This window comes from Geotrypetes seraphini, chromosome 5 (assembly GCF_902459505.1).
Source record: "Geotrypetes seraphini chromosome 5, aGeoSer1.1, whole genome shotgun sequence".
In the NCBI taxonomy this organism is placed as follows: domain Eukaryota; kingdom Metazoa; phylum Chordata; class Amphibia; order Gymnophiona; family Dermophiidae; genus Geotrypetes; species Geotrypetes seraphini.
In genome coordinates, this window is record NC_047088.1 from 153920053 (window position 1) to 153945692 (window position 25640).

The window sequence follows — 25640 nt, forward strand, 5'->3', positions numbered from 1 at the left end:
AAAGGACATTTTTAACTGAGTTCTAAGGCACCGGAATCGCGCCTACTTAGGTCCTTTAGGCCGCCTAATACCTCTATGGGCATGGCTAATGACAGAAGTGGCATTAGGTGGCTTAAAGCTAGTGTTACCATATGGCTCCAGAAATAGGACGATTTGAGATATCTGGGTTTTATTTCTATTGTAAGCAACAGAAATATGGAGAACAGACTGAGATATTTGGGTTTTACTTCCATTGAAAGCAATGGAAGTAAAACCCAGATGTCTCAATCCGTCCTTTTTTTCTGGAACCATATGGTAACCCTACCTATAGCGCTTATGTAGGCGCAATTCACAGCAAAGATAGGCATTGGACATGTAGGCATGGAAAATCGTGGTCTAGATTTCCGGCACCTGTCTTTCGCGGAGGTGCAAATCTCTATAATGTCATGTGATTAGCGGCCACTTTTTAGGCAGCTGCCAATATAGGTGCCCTATAGAGAATCCGAGACCTTCTGCCTACAAAATGGGCAATGGTAAGTGCTCACGCAGTAATTTTTTAAAATGGCCATGTGCTAATGGCAGCATTAGTGCATGGCCATTAATGCAAAAAACAGCTATTTTAGGACTGTGGTAAAAATGGCTTTTAACATGTGAGACAAACCTGAGTAAGGACACGCTAAGGCCAGTTTTACTTCAGCTTAGTAAAAGGACCTCTTAGTGATTAGGAAATTACTCTTTTCAAACTGACCCAGCTCTATCTTTTCCTCACCTCTTCTGGTTACAGACATATGCATAGCCAACTTGACTGAAATCTGTTTTTTATTTGTTCTCTATGTACTGACTTCTGGTGTTGCTTCAGATCACCAGAAAACAGAGAATGTCAAACTCTGCCCAAACACCAAGGAATTCATAAAGCAGCCGAGTATGCCTGGTCTTCAAACCAATCCAACTTTAATGGCAACCATATGAATAAAACAACTACTCGGAAGATTCCACATGTACCATGTTTCGGCTAAAAAGCCTGCCTCAGGAGTCCTCCTGGGTGAAATACCAAATCATAAATTATATTCAAATGCTAATCAGACCACTGTAAAGGCTGCAACGTTGCGAGTCCTCTGAGTAGTTTGTTTTAATCATACTCTGCTCCTTTTTGGATTCATTGCTTCAGGTCAGACATGTCTGGGGAACAAAAGAGAGAAATTACTGAGTATGTAAACCATATGTATTTTCCTAGAATTTTAAAGATATTCCAACATCCTGCATTTTGTTGAAAAAAAGTGCTTCCATATCTCTTAATAGCTATTTTTAACTGTTAGCCACTACTGTTGTACATAGGATAAGATGTTGAATGCATGGATGATACAAAGGAAAGGCATTATAACATCTCTAAGAAAAAAAGGTATTTCATTGTAGACATACTTATTTAAAGTTGCATTAGGAAAAAAGAATGCAAACAAAAAGGAAAAAAAAAATTTTGCTTTATCTATAACTTTATCTTTGCTTTATCTATAACTTTGATTATGAAAAGCTATCTGGTAGACTTGAGCAATCCAACAGTAATTATATAATAACAAGAATGTATTATTGCTTCTTTCCTATGGAAGTGTCTATTTGCATGAAATTTTGTCATTTTTAAAGCATGTTAGAACTCTTTTTTATTTTTCTCTGTAGCTGCTGTCTGGCAGGCCGTGCTTATCCTTTAGGTGACATCCCTGAAGATCTTGTCCCTTTGGTTAAAAATCAGGTCAGTTTAACTTTGCAAGTAAGGCAGATCTCAGTTTTGTAAATATAGCTTACATACCATAAGAGTGTACCAGACTAATCATATTTATATTTATTTATTGGGATTTATTAACTGCGTTTAAGAAGAGATTCACAGCAAGTACAATTGAACATGAAACTTACAAATTTTTTAACAGCATAACAGTAGCAAAAAGACCAAATATAAACATAAATACAAAGAATGAGGTAAATTCAAAATCATCAAATTGAAACTGAATAGGACTTACTGTGAAACTTAACAGCACTGAAATTCAAATAGCAGAGCTAGTATACTATAATATCAGCAGAATAACTTATGAAACACCTTATAAGCATATATTAGAACATTCCAGATAATACAGATACTAGCACTTTTTTCAATATAGCTTATCATATAGACAGGAGACCAAGTGCAGATATTAGATCAGAACAGGATGGGTGGTCCAGAGCCCCACTGGGATAGTGCAGGAGTTCTTTGGAATATATATTGAGTGCAGTATTTACTAGTCAGAACAAAACAAAAATACAATTGGCTTCTGGAACGGGAACAAAAGATTCTTTAATCAAGATGACCTGAGTTTTGACTTGAAGTCTGTGTTGAGAGTCATTAGGTCTACATATCTTTGTATAGCTTATGAAATTATTAACAAGATTGCAGGAGAATGAATAAACCTAAGAAATCCACTTATATGCACACGCATAGACCGAGCACATGCATAGTACTTATTCTCTGTTTAACTATACTTTCACTATGTCACTAACGGCATATCCCCCAATATTTGAAAAAAGAAACCTTTAACTAACCATGCAATATTAACCAATGAGCTGTATCACATCACATTAATAGCATCTCATTTTAATATTTCTAAAGGTTTAATTAAGACCACTATAATCCTTGTGATCTCTGATAGATATACAGTAGTTATTTTTTCTCAAAGCACCAGCAGGTCCGTTGTTTCCCCCCCCCCCCCCCCCCCACTCATTGGAAGCAATTAGCTCTCAGTTGCAATGTCTCTTTGCACAAAAATCACTCTTTCCAAGTCAGATCCTTCTGACTCCACTCTCTGCCATACTTTCTCAATATAATTTTATTAGCTTCATCCATAGGCTAACAACTCCATCTCCCCTATTTTCTCCTGCTACGTTCTTCTCATACCTCCATCCTTAGACTTCCCTTTATTCTCTGGAGGGAGTCTTCAGGTTCAACCCCACTCCCCTTTGGGAAGGTGTAAATCTCAGTTGTTTTTGTCCAACTTGTGTAATAATTCAGAATGGTATTGAGTGATATCTGAAAACCAAAGGTGGTGCCACTGTATTAGAGAAATAACCCTATTACACTGTAGGACTTTGTTTGGTCCCTGCATTCTGTTCCCTGAATCAGATTATAAACAAGACATGAGAAAATATTATTTAAAAAAATCTTTAATCAAAAATCTTTTGGCTATTTCATTTGTTCCCCCCTTCCCTTCCCTAGTTAAAACAATGGAGAGGAAGGTTCATGTTGGGAAGTAAGGTTTTAAATTACAAGAAAATATCTGTTGCTTACCATCAGTTCTTTTAAATCTAGGTTTTTGAGTTTCTAATCCGGCTGCATTCTCCAGAAGCATCCTCTGAAGAGGAGGTGTACCCTTACATGCGTACCCTGTTGCACTTTGACACGAGGGAGTTTCTGAATGTCCTAGCATTGGTAAGATAATAAATTAAGACAATAATACATGATAAGACTGGATTACTGGTCTATAGCCACATGCATTGTCACACTAAAGGGAGAACAGGGAAGGTACATACCATACTAGGTGGCATATTATATTTCTGGAATTTTTTGTATTTTCATTTAAAAAAATCTTACATATTAATCTTGTTTAATTGCAATTAAAATGTTTAATTTTCTTGCAGCCCTATAATGGCAAACTGCAGGATGCACGCAGGCATCCTGTGGTAAGAGGAAATGTACATGCTAACTGTACTAAAAAATATTTTAGAAATTTTTTGGGAGGGGGCGTTGGAGAACAGGTACTTTATTTCTTCACTAATCAGTTAGGATTCCTTTTACAAAGCTGCGGTAGAAGTTTCTACTAGAGCTGCCCGATTCACGATTCGAATCGGAAAACCAATTCAATAGGCTATATTGAATTGAATAGAAATTTTTTTTCCTGAATTGGGCAGCACTAGTTTCTACTGCGAGCTGGCGAGGTAGATGCTTCGATGCTCATTTCTGTGAGCATCAGAGCATTTACCTCACCAGCCCAACTAGAGAATAACACGGGGAAAAATTCTGTCCCCGTCACTGCCCCGTCCCCGGACCACCATCCTCTTCACTGCCCTGTCCCCGCCATCCCCTTCACTGCCCCATCACTGTCTCCGCCGACCATTTCACTGCCCCGTCCCCGCAGCATCCATACAAGCCTCAGTACTACAATATTTAGCTTATTCCCTCCTTATAAATCTAAGTTCTGGCTGCTGAACTAGAGAAAAAGATGTTCAGCTGGAGGGGCTTTGTTTAAAAATTTTTATAAACACAATTAATATTCTACTTTATCCTAAAGTAAAATAAATAAATAAATAGAAATTTGTTTTCTACTTTGTTGTCTGGTTTCTGCTTTCCTCATCTTCTCATTCAATTCCTTCCATCCACTGTCTGCCGTCTCTCTGCGTCTTCCATTTGCTCTGTTACTGTGCCTCTCCCTTCACCCTGCCCCCTAATTGGTGTGGCACCCATCTTCTTTCCTCCGCTCTCCCATAGTCTGGCATCTATGTCTTCTTCCCTTCCAGCATCTTCTCCCCACTCTCTGTTTCCCATTTCCCTTCAGCATCTTCTCCCCACTCTCTGTTCCCCATTTCCCAGCGTCTTCTCTCCACTCTCTCCTCTCCATTTGCCAGCATTTTCTCCCTACTCTCTCTTCCCCATTTCCCAGCGTCGTCTTCCTATTCTCTCTTCCCCATTTCCCAGCATCTTCTTCCCACTCTCTCTTCCCCATTTCCCAGCATCTTCTCATCACTGTCTCTTCCCCATTTCCCAGCATCTTCTCCCCTCTCTTTCTGCCCCAGTTCCTTTCAGGCTGCTTCAGCGTCTTCTCTCCATCCCCAGCACCCTTCACGCGGTCTAGCAGCTCCCTCCCGCCGGCCAGCCGTGCATCTCCCTCCCTCCCTTTCCCTTACCTTCTCTTTGGTGAAACTGGCGATTTCTATAAGGCTATGTGCTGTATTGCAGCCAGAGCCTTGAAGTCGTGTCACATTGCCTGCTGGAAAAGTGTCCTCCGATGTAACCGGAAACAGGAAGTTGCATCAGAGGAGACTTTTTCCAGCAGCCACACGCGACGTTACTTCAAGGCTCCAGCTGCAATACAACGCATAGCCTTATAGAAATCGCCAGTTTCTCCACAAAGAGAAGGTAAGGGAGAGGGAGGGAGGGAGATGCATGGCCAGCCGGCGGGAGAGAGGGGGCTGCCCGACCGTACATTCGTTCACCGCGCGTACTCACCATTCATCGCTCCACGGGGCAGTGAATGGCCTTGTTCCCGATCTCGTGGTGACTTTTTTTTTTTTGTCACCGTTTCTGCGAGCTAATCGCGGGTAACAACCACCGTGTCATTCTCTAATAGAAACCTCTACTGCAGCTTATGTAAAAGCCAGTATTAGTGCAGCTACATTATTGCAGTAGGCTAACTGGTTAGTGCAGGAATAGCATGTGAGCCTTTATCACCTGCAAAATGAGTGGTGGTAAATGTATACCCTGTTGTTTTTTATAATGATCATGTACTAATGGCAACATTAGTGCATGTAGCAATTTATTAAGGTCAAAACGTCCAAATAATTAATAAATATATGAAAAATACGTGTTTGTAAAATCCAGTTATTAGCAGGGAAACATCCAGGCCATGTATACCAAAAACAAAGCTGACAACACATAAACCAAAAATTGAAACGGAGAAAAAATAAACCTCAATTGAGGGAGGTTGGGACTACACAAGTACCCAGCCCTCCACACATCATCACGGGTTTATAAAAAAACTCCGCAAACATATATATGAGTCACTGCTTCACTCGTTTTCATACATACAAAATCATATTTTGGTCACTTTTTTTCAAAGTCTTTTTTATGTATAAGCATCAGTATACCTTCCTGAGAGGAGTCGGCTTCACTACCAACAAGTTGTAAGAAACATGGAGACAGTAGAAGATGGCTTTTTTCCCCTGAAGTAGCCCTTGCCGGGCGAAACAGAAAGTCTTTTCTGTCGGGATTATGAGTTGGAAGCCTTTGGTGAAAATCTCCTTTTTCCAGATGAGTGTATTTTTTCCATATTGTTTTTGACTGTGTGCTTCATATCTCCAAGAGCTCTTACACTAATTTAATTAAGCTGTAGCCCTTGCTAACTAATTGAGTTAAGTTTGGGATTCTGGCCTGTATTGCTATATACTGACGCTTATACATAAAAAAGACTTTGAAAAAAAGTGACCAAAATATGATTTTGTATGTATAAAAACGAGTGAAGCAGTGACTCATATATATGTTTGCGGAGTTTTTTTATAAACCCATGATGATGTGTGGAGGGCTGGGTACTTGTGTAGTCCCAACCTCCCTCAATTGAGGTTTATTTTTTCTCTGTTTCAATTTTTGGTTTATGTGTTGTCAGCTTTGTTTTTGGTATACATGGCCTGGATGTTTCCCTGCTAATAACTGGATTTTACAAACACGTATTTTTCATATATTTATTAAACATTAGTGCATGACCATTAATACAATAATCGAAAAAAGCCAGAAAAATCCTGTGCAAGGGCCTGCTAAGGCCACTTTTTACTGCAACTTAGTAAAAAGACTTAAATTAATTGCACTGTATCTAGGTAAATTAAGCACATAGAGCCTGGACTGAGTGGAGGCATTCCTTGGGCTTTGCATTTACAGTGTGTTCTTGTTATCTGCATGTTCTGGATTAAAAAGAATTACTTATCCATGCAAAATAAAGTGTAACTCATTTTCGCTTATTCATGCAAAAAATGAAGAATAATCCATTTTCACTGTTCATGGTCATTTTCATGTATTCATCGCCATGCACGGTGTGTTCCCATGAGGATGAAGATATTCATAGAGTTGCGAATGACTATTCTTACACGAAAAGACTGTAGCTATTGTACTTTTACAAAAATAATCCCAGTATATAAAATACATTTATAAAATGCACAGTATAATCAAACTGTTCTTTACCAGAAGGGTACAAAAAATGATGAGTGTATGGTGTTAGGTAGCAAAAGTGTATGGTGAACAAGAGCGCTCAGGAACCTAACACCCTTTTTCCCAAAGGATCAGTGGTTTTGTATTTGCATTTTTATGAACCTAAACTCAGTGAATAACAAGTCTGTATGTGCCTTCTTTTGAAAATTTTAACATGTAAATTAACCCAGAAAATGTGTACAAGGCAAAGGGCAGATATTACTGTAAATACATATTTTCCTTGTATGATTTTCAAAGAGAGAATTTGTACATAATTTTGCTTTGAAGATATGTTAGAAGCCAAAGAAAAGTATGTGTGCACTTTTTATCCATGTGCAGAGTTTAATGTTGTTTTTTTATATATACAGTGGTTATAGAAAGTCCGAGCCCCTTTGAACAATTTTTCCATTTTATGGTATCGGATTTCATGAGGGGATTTTTTTCCCCATTCATTGACGCACCATAGGCCATTATTTTCATGGAAATATTGTTTTACTGGGGGAACAAAGCATATATAGAGAATGGCACAGGGACAGAATTTGTTCCTGTCCCTGCAGTTAACCACGGGAAAACATCCCTGTGTCATTCTTTAAGGAGAGAGGGAAGAATCAGAGTATGAATGGACACAACCACTGACCCTCAAGCCTTACATTGAAGAATGCTGGTGTAGAAGGACTGAGGTTGAGATAGACACAGGATGGTTTCCATGGCTATCCATGGAGACACCTAAACTGAAAAGCAACAGTTGGATAAGCTTCTTTCGTTCCCCTTAGTCAATACTTGGCAGCAGTACTTTTAGTAGTAATTACTAGTGCTGCCCGATTCAGGAAAAAATATTTCGTTTCGATTAAGCCTATTGAATTGATTTTTCAATTCGATTTTCCTGCACAACTGGGTGTTTTTTTCCAAACATCCTGGTGGGTTTATTTTATAGCCTCTTCACCCTCTTTGCCCTCTCCTACCCACACTGGTGCTGTGGTGTAAACAAAATAAACAAACAAAAAAGACTTTTCCTCTCTCTGTTAAATCCTAGCTCAGCTCTGGCAGGATACAAATTTCAACTCTGACACATTATAATCACAAAACAGAAAATAAAATTAGTTTTTTTTACCTTTTGTTGTCCATTTTTCAAATCATGTTGGTCCCAGGCTCTGCAACAAACATCTTCTGATAACTTGCTTGCCAGGGTCTCTTGCCCAGATCCACCATCTCTCCTTTTCTCAACTACCCTGTCATCCAACATCTCTCCCTCATCCCCACCAGCTCTCCCTTTCTCTTTCTAACTACCCTTCTATCCAGTATCTCTATCCCCCCACCATCTCTTGTTTCCAACTTCTCTTCCTTTCTGTTCCTTCCCTCCCTAAATCCCATTGTCCACCATCTCTCTCCTTCTCCTGTTTTTAGATCCTTATTTCTTCTATCCTTCCCCCATCTCCCCTCTCCATGATCTCACCCAAGTCCCACTCCTCTTTTGTGCACAAAAGTTCTTCATCTCCTAAACTGTACTGTTGGCCCGGGTTTTTGCAACCAAATGTATGACCTTGCATTTCTTAGCATTAAATCTTAGCTGCCACTTTTCAGACTATTCTTCAAGTTTCACTAGATCTTTCCTCATGTTGTTCACAGCATTGGGGGTGTCTACTGCAGATTTTGGTATCATCCGCAAAGAGGCAAATCTTACCTGACAGCCCTTCAGCTACATCGCTTACAAAAATGTTAAAAAGAACAGGCCCAAGAACTGAATAATGAGGCACAGCACTGGTAACATTTCTTTCCTCAGAGAGATCTCCATTGACCACTACCTTTTGTTGCCTTCTATTCAACCAGTTTCTGACCCAGTTTGTTACTTTGGGGCCCATCCCAAGAGCATTCAGTTTATTTATTAGATGCCTATGTGGAACACTGTCAAAGGCTTTGCTAAAATCTAAATACACCACAACTAGCTCATTAATTTACTTATCACAGAAATCAGACTTACTGGCCTTTAGTTCCCTACTTCTTCCTTACTTGCACTTTTGTGGAGATGGACCACATCTGCCCTTCTCCAGTCCTCTGGTACCATTCTCAGTTCTAGAGAAACATTGAAAAGGTCAGTCAGCGGAGCTGCCAGAACTTCCCTAACCATCTGGCTCCATTGCTTTGTCCAACTTTAGTTTAGCTAGCTCCTTATGAACACAATTGTCTGAAAATCAATCATCTTTATTTGCATTTGTCTTCTGCCATCCCGCTACTGCCATCCAGCTTCAGCTGTGAACGCAGAACAGAAATGTTTGTTAAGCAATTTAGCCTTATCTTTATCAGCTTCTACATATTTCTTCCCTCCACCTTTGAGTCTCACAATGCCACTTTTGCGTTTCTTCCTATCTCTAGAGGTGCACTTACTACTACTACTACTATTTATTATTATTTCTATAGCACTAACAGGCATTCACAATGCTTTACACCAATCATGGAAGAGACAGTTCTTACTCAAACGAGTTTATAATCTTGCTATGACAGACAAACTGGAGAAAAAAGCGCATCTAAACACAGTGCTCAGTTGGGGAATTACAGAGGGAGTGATAAGACATATATGGGGTGCTTAGCAAGTGAGTTGGAGTTAGGAATTGAAAGCAGCATCAAAGAAGTGGGCTTAGAGTATGGATTTGAATACTGCCAGACAGACAGACAGACAGACAATGTATTCAAAGGAAATTTATTAACATCATTAGTAGTCAACCAAAAGCAAGAGAAAGTATAGTTCTTCAAAGTCCTGTTCTGTAAGTTCAAACAACTCAAAAAGATCCCAAGGAAAATAGCAAGTCAAAACCCAGAACTTCTAGGTAATAATCCAAACAGAGAAAAAAACCAAAACACTTGCAACTTTTTCAGCTGGTTCCCGATTCAGGAAAAAGTATTTTGATTTGATTCGATTTGATTCAGCTGTAGAAAGATTTACAGTCCACTAATCAGTTACATAAACAAATACGTGCCTGTTAGTTTCTAGGGAAGACCATAATATCTCATTCAAGTTCAGCTTTCTTGCCTATTTACACGACCAGACCAAGGCTAATGAGAAATACTTTTATTATGAAAATAGAAAAATATAATTCACAAGCCAGCAGCAATATCTAAATATTGTTCACAAAATATCCAATTACATATATGAAACTCAGTACATAATTATCACAATACACTTGCTAGATAACTAAGTAAAACTAATTCTTACACACACTAAACAATTCCTTATAACAACAATTCCTGATTAGCAGCAATCTATTACAGTTATCACCAAAAGTAGCTTTACAAGCCTTATCCTATATCACAATCGGATGCACTTATCTAACCCCAGCTGATAAGATAATTAGTTCCTTATCTCACCATCCAATTAGGCCTTGGAACAAAATCAGGTGAAATGGAAGACGTTTCTCCTCAGCTTAGCAGATATAGAAATACTTTGGTTACAGGAACAAGTATTCGTCCGTCACTGGTGCAGCTATAATTTATTGGCAGCAAAGGTTTCCTTGATGTGATGGAATTCAGATCTGTTTAAGGTACGATTCACTCTCTCAGACAGAGATCACACGAGGTAACTGTTCAAGTTTCAAGTTTATTAGATGATTTGATAAATCGCTTAATCAAATATTCTAAGCGATGTACACTTTAAATTTAAACAATTAGTAAATATAAAAAAAACAAACAATACAGTACATACAATTATTAAATAATGGGTAAGAACTCATGATTATTAACATTGATAAACGGGAAAGAAGGGAAGAACTACAATTCATAAAGTAAAGAAGAAACATTGATGGGAAACACAAAAGGAAATAATTAACACAGGTCTTAATTATTATAAAAGAGGTGCGTGGAGAACACCTGTGATGAGATGCGAGTTCACCCACACCTTAACACAGACTAAATTATAATTAGCACTTTTTCACTTGGATCTCGTCAGATGACTTCTTTGGACCAATCCAGAAACAGAACTTAGATGAATAGCCTTTCTGTATAAAGTCTCATACAGGATAGGAGACACAGGCGCCTTTCGATAGATAAGCACAGCATAGGAGTATAACTCCCCCAAGATTCACACAGTCTAAGCATGAAGGCATAGATGGATGTACATAAGAACATAAGAAGTTGCCTCCACTGGGTCAGACCAGAGGTCCATCTCGCCCAGTGGTCCGCTCCCGCGGCGGCCCATCAGGTCCGCGACCTGTGAAGTGGTCTCTGACCATTCCTATAACCTACCTCAAGTTCTATCTGTACCCCTCTATCCCCTTATTCTCCAGGAACCTATCCAAACCCTTCTTGAACCCCTGTACAGAGTTCTGGCCTATCACATCCTCCGGAAGCGCGTTCCATGTATCCACCACCCTCTGGGTAAAAAAGAACCTCCTAGCATTTGTTCTAAACCTGTCCCCTTTCAATTTCTCCGAGTGACCCCTAGTGCTTGTGGCTCCCCACAGTTTGAAGAATCTGTCCTTATTTACTTTCTCTATGCCCTTAAGGATTTTGAAGGTCTCTATCATGTCCCCTCTAAGTCTCCTCTTCTCCAGGGAGAACATCCCCAGCATTTTTAACCTGTCAGCGTATGAAAATTTTTCCATACCTTTTATCAGTTTAGTCGCCCTCCTCTGCACTCCCTCGAGTACCGCCATGTCCTTCTTGAGGTGCGGCGACCAGTATTGAACACAGTACTCCAGGTGCGGGCGCACCATCGCGCGATACAGTGGCATGATGACTTCCTTCGTCCTGGCTGTGATACCCTTTTTTGATGATGCCCAGCATTCTGTTTGCTTTCTTTGAGGCTGTCGCACATTGTGCCGATGGTTTCAGTGATGTGTCGACCATCACCCCCAGGTCCCTTTCAAGGTTACTCACCCCTAGCAGTGTTCCCCCCATTTTGTAGCTGAACATCGGGTTCTTTTTCCCTACATGCATGACCTTGCATTTCTCTACGTTAAAACTCATTTGCCACTTTTTTGCCCAGTCTTCCAGTCTCATTAGGTCCCTTTGCAGGTCTTCACAGTCTGCCGTGTTTCTAACCCTGCTGTAGAGTTTGGTGTCATCAGCAAATTTGATAACCTCACATTTCGTCCCTGTCTCCAGATCGTTAATAAATATATTGAAGAGTAGAGGTCCCAGCACCGACCCCTGTGGAACTCCGCTCGTGACCCATTGCCAATCTGAGTATTGGCCCTTTACTCCAACCCTCTGTTTCCTGCCTGCCAACCAGTGTTTGATCCATCGGTGGATATCCCCTTGCACCCCGTGGTTCCACAGCTTTTTAAGTAGCCGTTCGTGAGGTACCTTGTCGAAGGCTTTTTGGAAGTCAAGGTAAATGATGTCTATGGATTCCCCCTTATCCATCTGGCTGTTTATTCCCTCAAAGAAGTACAGCAAGTTCGTGAGACATGACCTTCCCTTGCAGAAGCCGTGCTGGCTCGCCTTCAGTTGTCCATTGTTTTCTATGTGTTCACAGATTGTGTCTTTTACCATTGCTTCCATCATCTTCCCTGGAACCGAGGTCAAGCTCACAGGCCTGTAGTTTCCCAGGTCACCCCTTGATCCCTTCTTAAAGATGGGCGTGACATTCGCTATTTTCCAGTCCTCTGGGATCTCCCCAGTTTTTAGGGAGAGGTTACATATTTGGCGAAGTATCTCTGCTATTTCGTTTCTCAGTTCTTTTAGTACCCTTGGGTGGATGCCGTCCGGGCCTGGTGATTTGTCGCTCTTTAGCCTGTCTATCTGTCTGAGGACATCCTCTTTGCTTACCTCTAGTTGTACCAGCCTTTCGTCGTGTTCTCCGTTTATAATCACCTCGGGTTCTGGGATATTGGATGTGTCTTCTCCGGTGAAGACTGACGAGAAGAATTTGTTTAACCTTTCAGTTATCTCTTTTTCTTCCTTTATCGCTCCTTTCCTGTCTCCGTCGTCCAGTGGTCCCACTTCCTCTCTGGCTTCCTTTCACATACCTGAAGAAGGGTTTGAAGTTTTTTGCTTCTCCTGCCAGTCTTTCCTCATATTCTCTCTTTGCTTTCCTGACCTCTCGATGACATTCTTTCTGGTGTCTTTTGTGCTCTTTCTGGTTTTCCTTTGTTGGTTCCTTTTTCCATTTCTTGAAGGATGATTTCTTGTCGCTTATCGCCTTTTTAACTGCAGTTGTTATCCATGCTGGGTTTCTAGTTCGATTTTTTTTGCATCCTTTCCTAAACCTTGGGACACACAGGTCTTGTCCCTCGAGCACTGTGCCTTTAAGCAGTGTCCAGGCTTCCTTTACGGTCTTCACCTTCCCTGAGCTGTTATTGAGCTTTTTTCCTACCATTTTCCTCATGTCCTTGTAGTTTCCTTTTCTGAAGTTGAGTGCTGTCGTTGTGGTCCTTTTTACCTTTGATGTTCCCATGCTTAATTTGTACTGGATCATGTTGTGATCGCTGTTTCCTAATGGTGCTAGTACCACCACTTCCTTTGCGGGTCCCTCTAGCCCGTTGAGGATTAGGTCTAGAGTGGCATCCCCTCGCGTTGGTTCCGTGACCAGCTGCTCCATGAAACAGTCCCTTATCGCCTCTAGGAATTTAGTTTCTCTCGTGCAATTTGAGTGCCCAATGCCCCAGTCTATTCCCGGATAGTTGAAATCCCCCATAACCACCACCCTTCCACTTTTGCAAACCTGCCTCAGTTCAGCCTCCAGGTCCAGGTCGTTTCCTTCTGGCTGTCCTGGTGGGCGATAGTACAGTCCCAATTTGATGTCAGCTCCTTCCCCTCCTGTCAGTTTAACCCATAGCGACTCCAGACTGTCTGCCCTTATTGTTGTTTCTGTTCTGGATGAAGGAATGGAGTCCTTTATATACAGTGCTATTCCTCCCCCCTTCTTGTTTGCCCTGTCCCTCCTGTAGAGTTTGTACCCTGGTAGGGCTACATCCCATTTGTTGTCCTCTGTCCACCATGTCTCTGTGATTCCTATTATGTCTAGGTCCTTATTTCCGGCTATAACTTCTAGTTCCCCCATTTTAGTCCTTAGGCTCCTAGCATTTGTGTATAGGCATTTTAAGTCCCTGTTTGTTACCTTTTCTTTTGGATCTACTCTTGATTTGTTGTTCCTGCTGGTCTTCTCTCGTGCTGCCTCCTGTGGTGTGTCTATCCCATCCTCTGCCCGCTTCTTTGTTCTTTGATAGCCCTCTGGTTCTAGTTCTAATTGCCTCTCGGGTCCCTGTGCTGCATTTTTGGGTTTATGTCCATAAAGTGTCCATTTTGTCTCTAGTCCACTATTGCCATTTTCTGTTTCAGTATTCTTTCTTGATACTGTGGTCCGATGTGTCGAGGCCTGATCGACTATCGGCTTTCCCCTTGTTATCAGTTTAAAGTCATGTCTATGCAGGTCTGGATGTTACGTGCCAGCATCCTCGTCCCAACCGTGCTCAAATGCAGTCCGTCTCTCCTGTAGAGCTTGTTTTTCCCCAGGAAGGTTGACCAGTTCCGTACAAAGAGGAAACCCTCCTCGTCACACCATCGCCTCAGCCATCCATTTGTTGCTTGCAGCTCGGTCTGCCTCCTCGTATCTGCCCTTGGTACTGGCAGGATCTCTGAAAAGGCTATCTTCCCTGTCCTCAGCTTCAGCTTCCTCCCCAGGATCTTAAACTGCTCGGTCAGTGTAGTCATGTTGAAATACCTTCTGCTGACGTCATTTGTTCCGACCTGGATTATCACTGCTGTGTCCTCTGTCTCAGCTCCCTCCATGATTCTCTCGATTCTGTCGGAGATGTCCTTTGTCCTCGCCCCTGGGAGACATGTCCTTGACTAGAATACAATTCTGGTACATACCCAGAATGCATCAGGCAGAAACAGAAAAGATGTGTTCTTCTTTCTCTTCTTGCTAGGTTCAGGCTGGAATGATTTCTTGCAAATAATGGTTCAGGCTTAAATGATGGTTCAGGCTTGATGATGTCATAGAGGCCTAATCTTCAAGTGCAAATAAGAAACACCCCTACACAGCCTACTAAATTGGTTATTCGATTCGATTCGATTCAATTTTCCTGCCCAATTGGGTGTTTTTTTTCAAACATCCTGGTGGGTTTATTTTATAGCCTCTTCACCCCCTTTGCCTTCTCCTAACCACACTGGCGCTGTGGTGTAAACAAAATAAACAAACAAAAAAGACTTTTCCTCTCTCTCTTAAATCCTAGCTCACATTTGCGGTCTAACACCAGCTCTGGCAGGATACACGTTTCAAATCTGACATATTGTAATCACAAAAGAGAAAATATAATTAGTTTTTCTACCTTTTGTTGTCTGGTCATTCAAATCTTGTTGGTCTGAGGCTCTGGTTGTCTTCTGATAACTTGCTTGCCAGGGTCTCCTTTTTTCTCTATTCTAACCATCCATCTGCCATCTCTGTCCTCCCCTTCCGTTTCCCTTCCCTTCATCTTTCTTTTTTTCCGTCTTCATCCACAGATCCATCTTTTCTTAACTACCCTTTCATCCAACATCTCTCTCTCCTTCCCCACCACCCCAGGGGCCACCATATCTCCCTTTCTTTTCCCAACTACCCTCCTATCCAGTATCTCTATCCCCCTCCACACTATCCCTTGTGTCCAACTTCTCTCCCTTTCTGTTCCTTCCCTCCCTAAATCCTATTGTCCATCATCTCTCTTCCTCTTCTCTATTTTCAGACCCATTATTTCTTCTCCCCAAAGTCCAGCATAAGCACGTCTCTTTGAACCCCCCTTCCCTCCCTTCCTCCCTCTGTGTACTTCTACACCAGGGCCCTCCTCCCCTAGTCTGTCCCCCCTTGAAGGCCTGCACCTCCCTGTGAAGGTCTGTACCCCCCTCGAAAGCCTACATACCCCCCAAAGACCTGCCTGCCTGTCTGTCAGAGAAGGGGCAAGACCGCGGCAGAGAGAAGACGCTCCGAAGCCGTTCAGCAGCTTGCAAAGATTGCTAGTGCCAGCGATCTTATTGCAGGCTGCTGAAGTTAGGGAGATTGATTCTGGAGGCCAGGGGGGAAGACGGAGAGCACAGCAGTGGGAGGCCAGCAGGTAAACCACTTCCCGACTGACCCTCCCCACTCTCCCTCTAAAGCAGGAGCGGCATGCACCATATTTCCTTGTCGTCCAACATTTCTCCCTCTCTTCTCCATGCATGTCTCCCTCTCACCCTTTTCTGCCTCTTTATTGCACCTCTCCCTTCCTCTCCTCCACACCCCTACGTCCAACAATTCCTCCTCTCCCCCCACTCACGCAGCAGCTTTCTATTGTTCCCGTCCCCCTGTGCAGCAGCTTTCCATCCTTCCCTCCCTCTCATCTCCCTGTGCAGCAGTTTTCCATGCCTCCCTTCCTCCTGTGTAGCATCTTTCCATTACTTCCTCCCATCCCCCTATGCAGTAGCTTTCCCTCCCTCCTATTCCCCTGTGCAGCACCTCCTGACCAACCCCTCTGCGGTGGTGGTGGCTGTCAGGAAGAAGCAGAGCTCTGAACAAGCTGCTTCTGGCCTGCCTTGCCAGGGCTTCCCTCTCTGTGTTATCAGTGATGTGGCAGAGGGAAGGCCCCGGCGGGGCAGGCCAGCAGCGGCCTATTCTGAGTACTGCCTTTTCCCGCTGTCCACTGCCACCGCTGATGCTGCTTTAGGAGACCCGGAGGTGTCAGGATTCACTGAATCGGTGTCTGTTTTTTTTTTTTTTTAGAAAGTGAATCGATTTGAATTGATTCTATTTGGCGACTCGGGCAGCACTAGCACAGAATAAAAAATTAGTACGTGTCCTTTGTTCCACAAATTGTCACAGTGGCTAATTTCAGCTTTATCATTACTCCTGGATATTTGAATTGATGTACTAGAACTAAAGGGAAATCATGTGATCTGAGAGCCAGGTTCAGAGACATGGGAAGTACCAGTTATCCATCATGCTACTGTTGTCTTCTAACTGAGGACAAGAAGATTAATCTACAACTTGAATGTAATCTTATCCAAGGCTAGTTGAATAGCAGACAAATCTGGTTGCAAAGAGTCTGTATTATGAACCAACAAAATATCATCAGCATAATAATAGCTGATATTTCCATATTTTGAATCAAGACTGCAAGGGAGCTAAGAAAAATGCTAAATAATAAAGGTGCCAGCACATTTCCTTGGGGAATATCATAGTGAATTTGATGATGAACTGAGGTCAAAGATGACAGATTGTTCCAATCTAAACAATCTGTCCTGTAGATAAGAAGAAAACCACTGAAAATCTGTCCTGAAATGTCAAGGTCCTTTAATGTTTGAAGAAGTAGACAGTGAATGACAATGTCAAAAGCTGCAGATATAAATCAAGTGAAACAACCAGAGCAATTTTTCCCTCATCAATAGCACCGTGAATCTCACTTACTGAGGCAGTGACATTTGTTTCAATTCTGTGACCGGGTTGAAATCCACATTATTGGGGATATAAAATAAGAATGTTATATTATGTTATGTTACCAACATATAACTCTTCCACCTAAAAAGTGTTAGGTGCTAAACATAGAATGTTTTATACAACACATCATGCTCACATAGGCTTGTTCAAAAACTTAGAGGAGGAAAAAGCCTCAGATGTGGCTAAAGGTGTAAAGGGTAATAACCTCACTAGCATAAAAAAAACTTCCTCTGTCATTGAAAATGTACCTTTTTAGTGGAACGCTAGAACAGTGTCTCCATGCACACAGTTTATAATACAACCATAGATTTGACGATCTATGTTGTTGCATTGTTGATCATGTACCTGAGGTTTCATTTGATTGAAAAAGACAACTTCAACTATTCTGGATACATGCTTTGAATAGTGAAGAACCAGAGGGTCTCAACCTGAAGGTGGAAAGGAATCAATTCTTCTGAATATCTTAAATTTATTAAAGAGCTAACAACTTACAAAAGATTCTTCAAATGTTGCCTTTAAATTGCAGGCATAGATTTCTTCCGTTTGTCAGAATAAGAATTTAGTGCCGTTGTCATGTTGCAGGGGTGTTTGATCAGCCCACACCATAATTTCCGGTGTGTGATGTCTCACACCAGGGCCTCTAAACCCAAGCCAGCAGTGTGGTCAGCCATCTTTGAGTACAAGGAGATGCCTTACTAGCATTTCACTAAAATCGTACATTTACTTCTATAACTTTAACTTGGATTAAACTACAGGTTTATATGGTTTTGATGCTGTTGTTTTATCTTAGGATTGATTGGCAGTGTTACACCCTGAGGCAGCAAGAATTGTGAAACACTGGCTATCATGGCTTCAACGCTAAAAAATGTAAGGTCATGCATCTCGGCAGCGGAAATCCATGCAGAACATACTCCTTGAATGGAGAAACGCTAGCTAGGACTTCAGAGGAACAGGACTTGGGGGTAATCATCAGTGCAGACATGAAGGCTGCCAAACAAGTAGAGAAGGCCTCATCAAAGGCAAGGCAAATGATGGGATGTATCAATAGAAGCTTCGTCAACCGTAAACCTGAAATCATAATGCCACTCTACAGTACCATGGTGAGACCCCATCTGGAATACTGTGTGCAATTCTGGAGGCCACATTACCGGAAAGATGTGCTTCGAGCTGAGTCGGTCCAACGGATGGCCACTAGGATGGTCGCGGGGCTCAAGGGTCTCTCATACGAAGAAAGACTGGGCAAACTGCAGCTCTATACCCTAGAGGAGCGCAGGGAAAGGGGTGACATGATTGAGACATTTAAGTACGTCACGGGTCGTGTCGAGGTGGAAAACGATATATTCTTTCCCAAGGGACCCTCGGTCACAAGGGGGCACCCGCTCAAACTCAGAGGAGGGAAATTTAGTGGTGACACCAGGAAGTATTTCTTCACAGAAAGGGTGGTAGATAACTGGAACAGACTTCCGGTGCAGGTGATCAAGGCCACCAGCTCGACTTTAAGAATAAATGGGACATCCACGTGGGATCCCTACGAGGGTCGAGTTAAAGAACTAGGTTATTAGCATTCAGACTTAATGGGGTGGGTCAATAGAGTGGGCAGACTTGATGGGCTGTAGCCCTTTTCTGCCGTCATCTTTCTATGTTTCTATGGTGTGCTGATCTTTCATGAGAGAGAAGTTTTTTTCTATCTTGTTATCGTTATTAACTTTGCACCGCACAGAGTTTTTTTCAATGACAGAGGAGGCTTTTTATGCCAGTGAGGTTATTACCCTTTACACCTTTAGCCACATCTTTTGGGTGGTAAGGGTTGGGTTCTGAGGCTTTTTCTTCTAAGTTTTTGAACAAGCCTGTGTGAGCATGGTATGTCTATGTTTAGTACCTAGAACTTTTTAGGTGGAATAGTTATATGTTATTAATTGTGGATTTTTACTTTACTTGTGTTGTTGAGGTGATGATATTATGTTATGTTATGTTATGTTAATCAGGTTTTCTATTCTGCTTTTACCTATTCAGTTCAAGGACTGATTACATTGCAGATGTTGGGTCAGTTACTCAGGAAGTTACAATAGACAGTTTGACGTAGACGTTCAATAGAGTTACTAGTACAGGTTGATCAGTGCAGTTATTAATACAGTTAGATCATAGTTACAAATACATAGTTACAAGTTTAAGTAGGTAATCTTTAGCTCGTTGTTATGTCCCAGGAGTTGCATTGGACAGTTTAGAAATGCACTTTTACAATATCATTAGTTACTTCAGGGCTGGCTCCCTGTCTTGGTACAGAAATACTTTTAAAAGTTTTGTGAGCCTGAGATAGTGGTCACAAGATTGTAGGGTAAGTGGTAGTTGGTTTCAGCATTTTGCTAATTGATATTGGATGGATAACATAATTTGCCTGGTAGACTTTTCTGAAGATGGCTTCGCCGTAAAGGTTGAACAGATAAGGTGACAAGATACATCCTTGCCTAAGGCACATTTTATTGGAAACCAATCAGTGTTGCTTTATTCTATTCTCACTGCAGCATCTTAATTTTCGTAAAGGCTTTTTATCAGTTGAGTTATGTGTTTGGGTATTCCCATTTGTGCTAGAGTTCTCCATGGTTTATCATGATCCACACAGTCAAAAGCTTTGCTGTAGTCGATGAAGCAATAGTAAAGGAACTTTTGGTATCCTTTGCTCTTCTCCAATATCCATCTAACATTGGCAATAATGTCTCTTGTTCCAAGACCTTTTCTAAAATCAGCCTGAACTTTGAGTAGTTCATGCTCAACGTATGAGTGTAGCCTTCATTGTATTATTTTCAGCAATATTTTCCTGGCGTGAGGGAGATGATCAAGTGAAAAAGTTGTGGTTCGAGAAGTAAAGAGGCTAGGTGTAAAAGTTATCCAAGATCTATTCTAAACTGAATAGAAGAGAAAAATCACTGAGGAAGTAAAGCAATGCCTCTTTAGTGTTAACGAATTTATATGACCCTGTAGAATTAGTTTAGACAAATCGAAAATATTTTAAATTAATAAATAAATGTGAAAGTGTATCCTCAGTGTGACCGTGAAAGATATCAGAACGACAGCATATGCCGAAGTTCCAGGCTTGTACATATTTGGCAGGCTTTATTGCAAGCCACACCTCACACCATCATAGGCTACACTATGTGTGATATAAATAATATAGTGCAAATTATATTATGAAGCAAAAGTGCTACTTATATCAAACAGTTTAAGCCATGAAGATATATCAAACAGTTTAAGCCTTGAGGATATAGCAGAATGATTCTTCATTCAGGTTGATGCTTCAGGCATTGCAAAAAGGGATTTCCCCGTGGACTACTAATCAGAAGCAGGAGATGAGACCTATTGATGAACTTTTGATAGATTTGCTACCATGGGTTTTCTGGAATCTGTTTGTTTATATGTATATGCTATATTTGGTGTTATGTATGTTTCTTTTGCTCTCTGCCTTGGAATAAGCTGGGTTATAAATAATAAACCATAAGACAATTTAGGAAGCCTGAGGCATATATAATTGGGGGTGGGAGGTACTGGATTCTTCCCCCTGCTTAACACAGAGCATCCCTATCCTTCCAACTGTTTCCAGAGACTTCTCAACTGTTCTACACCGTTCCATAGGTGCATAGCTGGTATATTCCTGACAGGGGCAAGAAATGCCAATGAGCTCAATGAAAGGTATGGTGAGCCTCAGGGCTAATTGCTGCTGAATAAAGAAAACAGCTTCTTTCTATTGACTAGCTTAGACTAAAGAGAGCCAGCAGTAGAAACACTGACACAGGAATGAAAAGGGAACAGCACTGAATTCAGACAGACTTGTACTGCTGAATTTCTCATATATTTTTTTTCTCCCTTTTTCCATGTTTTCCTGGGAGAGCATTTTTTGTTGGTGGTTTTTCATTTTATTATTTTTCCCTCTTTGGGGTTCTTTTTTGTGGTTGTGTTTTGTTTCTTGTTATTGGTTTGCTTTCATGTCTTCTCTATGTACGTGGTGTGTGACCAAATGTCGAGAATTTACCGTATTTTCACTCATATAACGCGCGCGTTATACGCGTTTTTACCTACCGCGCATACCCCTCGCGCGTTATATGCGTGAGCGCGGTATACAAAAGTTTTAAAACATAGTTCCCACCCCGCCCGACGCCCGATTCACCCCCCCAGCAGGACCACTCGCACCCCCACCCCGAACGACCACTCGCACGCGCTCCCACCCGCACCCGCATCCACGATCGGAGCAAGAGGGAGCCCAAGCCCTCTTGCCCGGCCGACTCCCCGACGTCCGATACATCCCCCCCCCGGCAGGACCACTCGCACCCCCACCCCGAACGACCGCTCGCACGCGCTCCCACCCGCACCCGCATCCACGATCGGAGCAAGAGGGAGCCCAAGCCCTCTTGCCCGGCCGACTCCCCGACGTCCGATACATCCCCCCCCCCCGGCAGGACCACTCGCACCCCCACCCCGAACGACCGCTCGCACGCGCTCCCACCCGCACCCGCATCCACGATCGGAGCAAGAGGGAGCCCAAGCCCTCTTGCCCGGCCGACTCCCCGACGTCCGATACATCCCCCCCCCGGCAGGACCACTCGCACCCCCACCCGAAGGACCGCCGACTTCCCGACAATATCGGGCCAGAAGGGAGCCCAAACCCTCCTGGCCACGGCGACCCCCTAACCCCACCCCGCACTACATTACGGGCAGGAGGGATCCCAGGCCCTCCTGCCCTCGACGCAAACCCCCCTCCCCCCCAACGACCGTCCCCCCCCAAGAACCTCCGACCGCCCCCCAGCCGACCCGCGATCCCCCTGGCGACCCCCACGACCCCCCCACCCCCCTTCCCCGTACCTTTGGTAGTTGGCCGGACAGACGGGAGCCAAACCCGCCTGTCCGGCAGGCAGCCAACGAAGGAATGAGGCCGGATTGGCCCATCCATCCTAAAGCTCCGCCTACTGGTGGGGCCTAAGGCGCGTGGGCCAATCAGAATAGGCCCTGGAGCCTTAGGTCCCACCTGGGGGCGCGGCCTGAGGCACATGGGCCCAACCCGACCATGTGCCTCAGGCCGCGCCCCCAGGTGGGACCTAAGGCTCCAGGGCCTATTCTGATTGGCCCACGCGCCTTAGGCCCCACCAGTAGGCGGAGCTTTAGGATGGATGGGCCAATCCGGCCTCATTCCTTCGTTGGCTGCCTGCCGGACAGGCGGGTTTGGCTCCCGTCTGTCCGGCCAACTACCAAAGGTACGGGGAAGGGGGGTGGGGGGGGTCGTGGGGGTCGCCAGGGGGGTCGCGGGTCGGCTGGGGGGGCGGTCGGAGGTTCTTGGGGGGGGGCAGACGTTGGGGGGGGGGGGGGTTTGCGTCGAGGGCAGGAGGGCCTGGGATCCCTCCTGCCCGTAATGTAGTGCGGGGTGGGGTTAGGGGGTCGCCGTGGCCAGGAGGGTTTGGGCTCCCTTCTGGCCCAACTACCAAAGGTACGGGGAAGGGGGGTGGGGGGGTCGTGGGGGTCGCCAGGGTGGTCGCGGGTCGGCTGGGGGGGCGGTCGTTGGGGGGAGGGGGGTTTGCGTCGAGGGCAGGAGGGCCTGGGATCCCTCCTGCCCGTAATGTAGTGCGGGGTGGGGTTAGGGGGTCGCCGTGGCCAGGAGGATTTGGGCTCCCTCCTGGCCCGATATTGTTGGGGAATCGGCGGTCCTTCGGGGGGAGGGATGTATCGGACGTCGGGGGGGGGGCATCAGGCTTTCAGGATGGGGACAGACCTTCAAGGGGGGACAGTGCACGGAAGTCAGGGGGGGTGAACGGAGAGTCGGGACAGCGCACGGAAAGTCAGGGCGGGCGAAAGGAGCGTCGGGCAGCATGCGCGGTATACCCGTGAGCGCGGTATACCAAAGTTTTTGTACATATCAGCGTGATTTCTGCGCGCTATACCCGTGTGCGCGTTTTATATGGGTGCGCGTTATTTGCGTGAAAATACGGTAATAATTACCTATCTGCTTTTTACAGAGGTGATAGCACCAAAACATATCAGGCCATTGATTAAACTGGATCCTGTATGATTTACCACCTGATTTGGACGGTTTTATTTAAATAAAGTAATTGAAGCATGGTTATTGAAGAGCTTCCACTAATTCTTTTTCTGCTGCTTTGGCTTTGGGGATCTGACTGAGCCATTTTAAGTCATTTACTTTTTGTTCTTTAGTAACTCCATTGTATCTTAAGCTGTGTGATCCAGGTTGTCATGCTGAAAAGTAAATTTCTATCCCAGTTTGTCTCCTTGCAGAAAGCAGTGAGTTTTCCTCAAGGACTTTTCTGTATGTCACTCTATTTGTCATTCCTTCTAGGTTGACAAATGCCCTATTCTCTCTTGATGAGAAACATTCTCCATAATATGATGCTGCCACCATCATGCATCACAGTGGACATGGTGATTTCTAACTGATGTGCTATTTTGGGTTTGTTCTAAATGTAACACTTTGCATTCAAGCCAAAATATTTTGTTTTTGTTCTGTCAGACCACAAAATATTTTGCCACATGACTGTATTGTTTATTGAGTGCTCCTTTTCATACTTCAAACAGAATTCAAGGTGGGCTTTCTTGAGTAATTACGTCCTTCTTGCCAGTCTACTATACCAGGACAGATTTATGGAGTTCTTAGGATATCAGTTTAACATGTAAAACTGTGTTCTACACACACAAGTTGGCATATAATTGTCTGATGAATACATGCATAAAAAGCAGGTACAAAGAAGTCAAAGCACCAGCTTTAATGTGATGTAACAGGGTTAGGATTGGCACTTGTGCATGTATTTTATAGACATCCAGGTTGTAAAACATGGGAAGAGTGCTGGATTAAGCACTGAAATTATAATAACAGGTAGGAAGAAAAGAATTCCTGGAAGAACCTCCCAATGGAGGTGGAGGCAGCAACCACTAGAATAGAATGTAAACATATTTGAGGCAGATTTAATGAGCAGTAATACACATTGAGGGGGAAAGGATGGTAGCTGGAAAATGGTTTATATATTGGACTTAATATCTATGGCTACCTAAAGTGGTAGAAGACCATAGAAGGCGATGCTTGGGCAGTCTGAATGTGCCAATTGCCCCATTAACTTTAAAGATGTACTGCTCTGAAGCTGATTTTTTAAATTATGAGTTATAGATCTGATAATTCAAAGAGTAGCTTGACTCCCATGGACCAAAATATGAGTTCTAAGTACTAGAGATGTTCATGATCAGCTGAGTACTCATACTGTACATGCTAATAGTTCCTAGTACTCTATCTGTTAAAAAAAAAAAAAAGTTATCTCAAATACCTATTAACTCTCCTTGATTATAATAAAGGGTGTTTAAAGCTTGCCAAATAACCTGTGTTATTAAGCAGATGGTGGTGATTAATTGGAAAAATCAAGGCTAGAGTGTTCATCATCCTTCTTGGCTATGGATATGCAACATTGCTTAATAAATTTGCATATTCTAAATGGGAAAAGAAAGAGCTGTGCCTTGACTCATCACACAGTAAAGAAGGTTGATTGATTTTCTCAATTTTTTTTAAATATGTAAACTGTAGCCATTTATAGCACAGAGCCAGCTTATAAACTGCAACACTAAAGCCATCTGTGACGGTACCATATATGCTTTTAAATTGTGGCAATCTCAGCAAATATGTAAAAGCAAATACATGCATGTTAGATAAAGGAGCTGCTTTGCTTAGGTGTCTTTACTATAACTACGGTCCCCAAGACCACTATCTTATATCTCACCAAAACTGAAAACTACCACCTGGTGGAAGGAATACCATGGATTTAATTTAATTCCCATATTTATATCTTGCTTAACCACAAAATTCCAAGCGGGTTACATTAAAGGATATTACAATATAAAAAAATTTGCAAACATTAAATATATCTTAAAATATAATCATAATATCTACCCTATTTAATAATATTTCTGAAATAACCATGTTGGTTTTTTTTGCTTTCCTAAAGAGCCCAATAATGGACAAGTTTCTTATTTCACTGGGCAGAGAATTCTAAAACTCCGCAGCTCTTCCCAAGAGTGTTCTCTTCCTAGAGGAGGGAATCTACAATCTTTACTAAACTAAACTAAACCTTAAGTTTATATACCGCATCCTCTCCATAAAAATAGAGCTCGATATTACCAATAACAATTCTCGGGAAGAGAGTAAATACCTAGTTAAGTGATATACTGTTATCAAATCCATAAATAACCTGGACCTCCTCCAGAACTGCCCAAAGGTATAAACTAGCCTTCCCCTCTCTACGCGGCATCCACTACGCAGGCAAACTGGGAAAATCC

General features: G+C 42.8%; 1 protein-coding gene across 2 annotated transcripts in view; it reads left to right on the forward strand.

Moving 5' to 3' along the window:
• VPS8 (VPS8 subunit of CORVET complex) overlaps positions 1-25640 on the forward strand; it is a 755312-nt gene that overhangs the window by 259882 nt on the left and 469790 nt on the right. For both annotated transcript variants that reach the window (XM_033944522.1, XM_033944523.1), the window contains 2 exons: positions 1651-1723; positions 3308-3427. In XM_033944522.1, coding sequence (XP_033800413.1) covers positions 1651-1723; positions 3308-3427 — 193 coding nt within the window. The remainder of the gene's footprint in view (positions 1-1650; positions 1724-3307; positions 3428-25640) is intronic.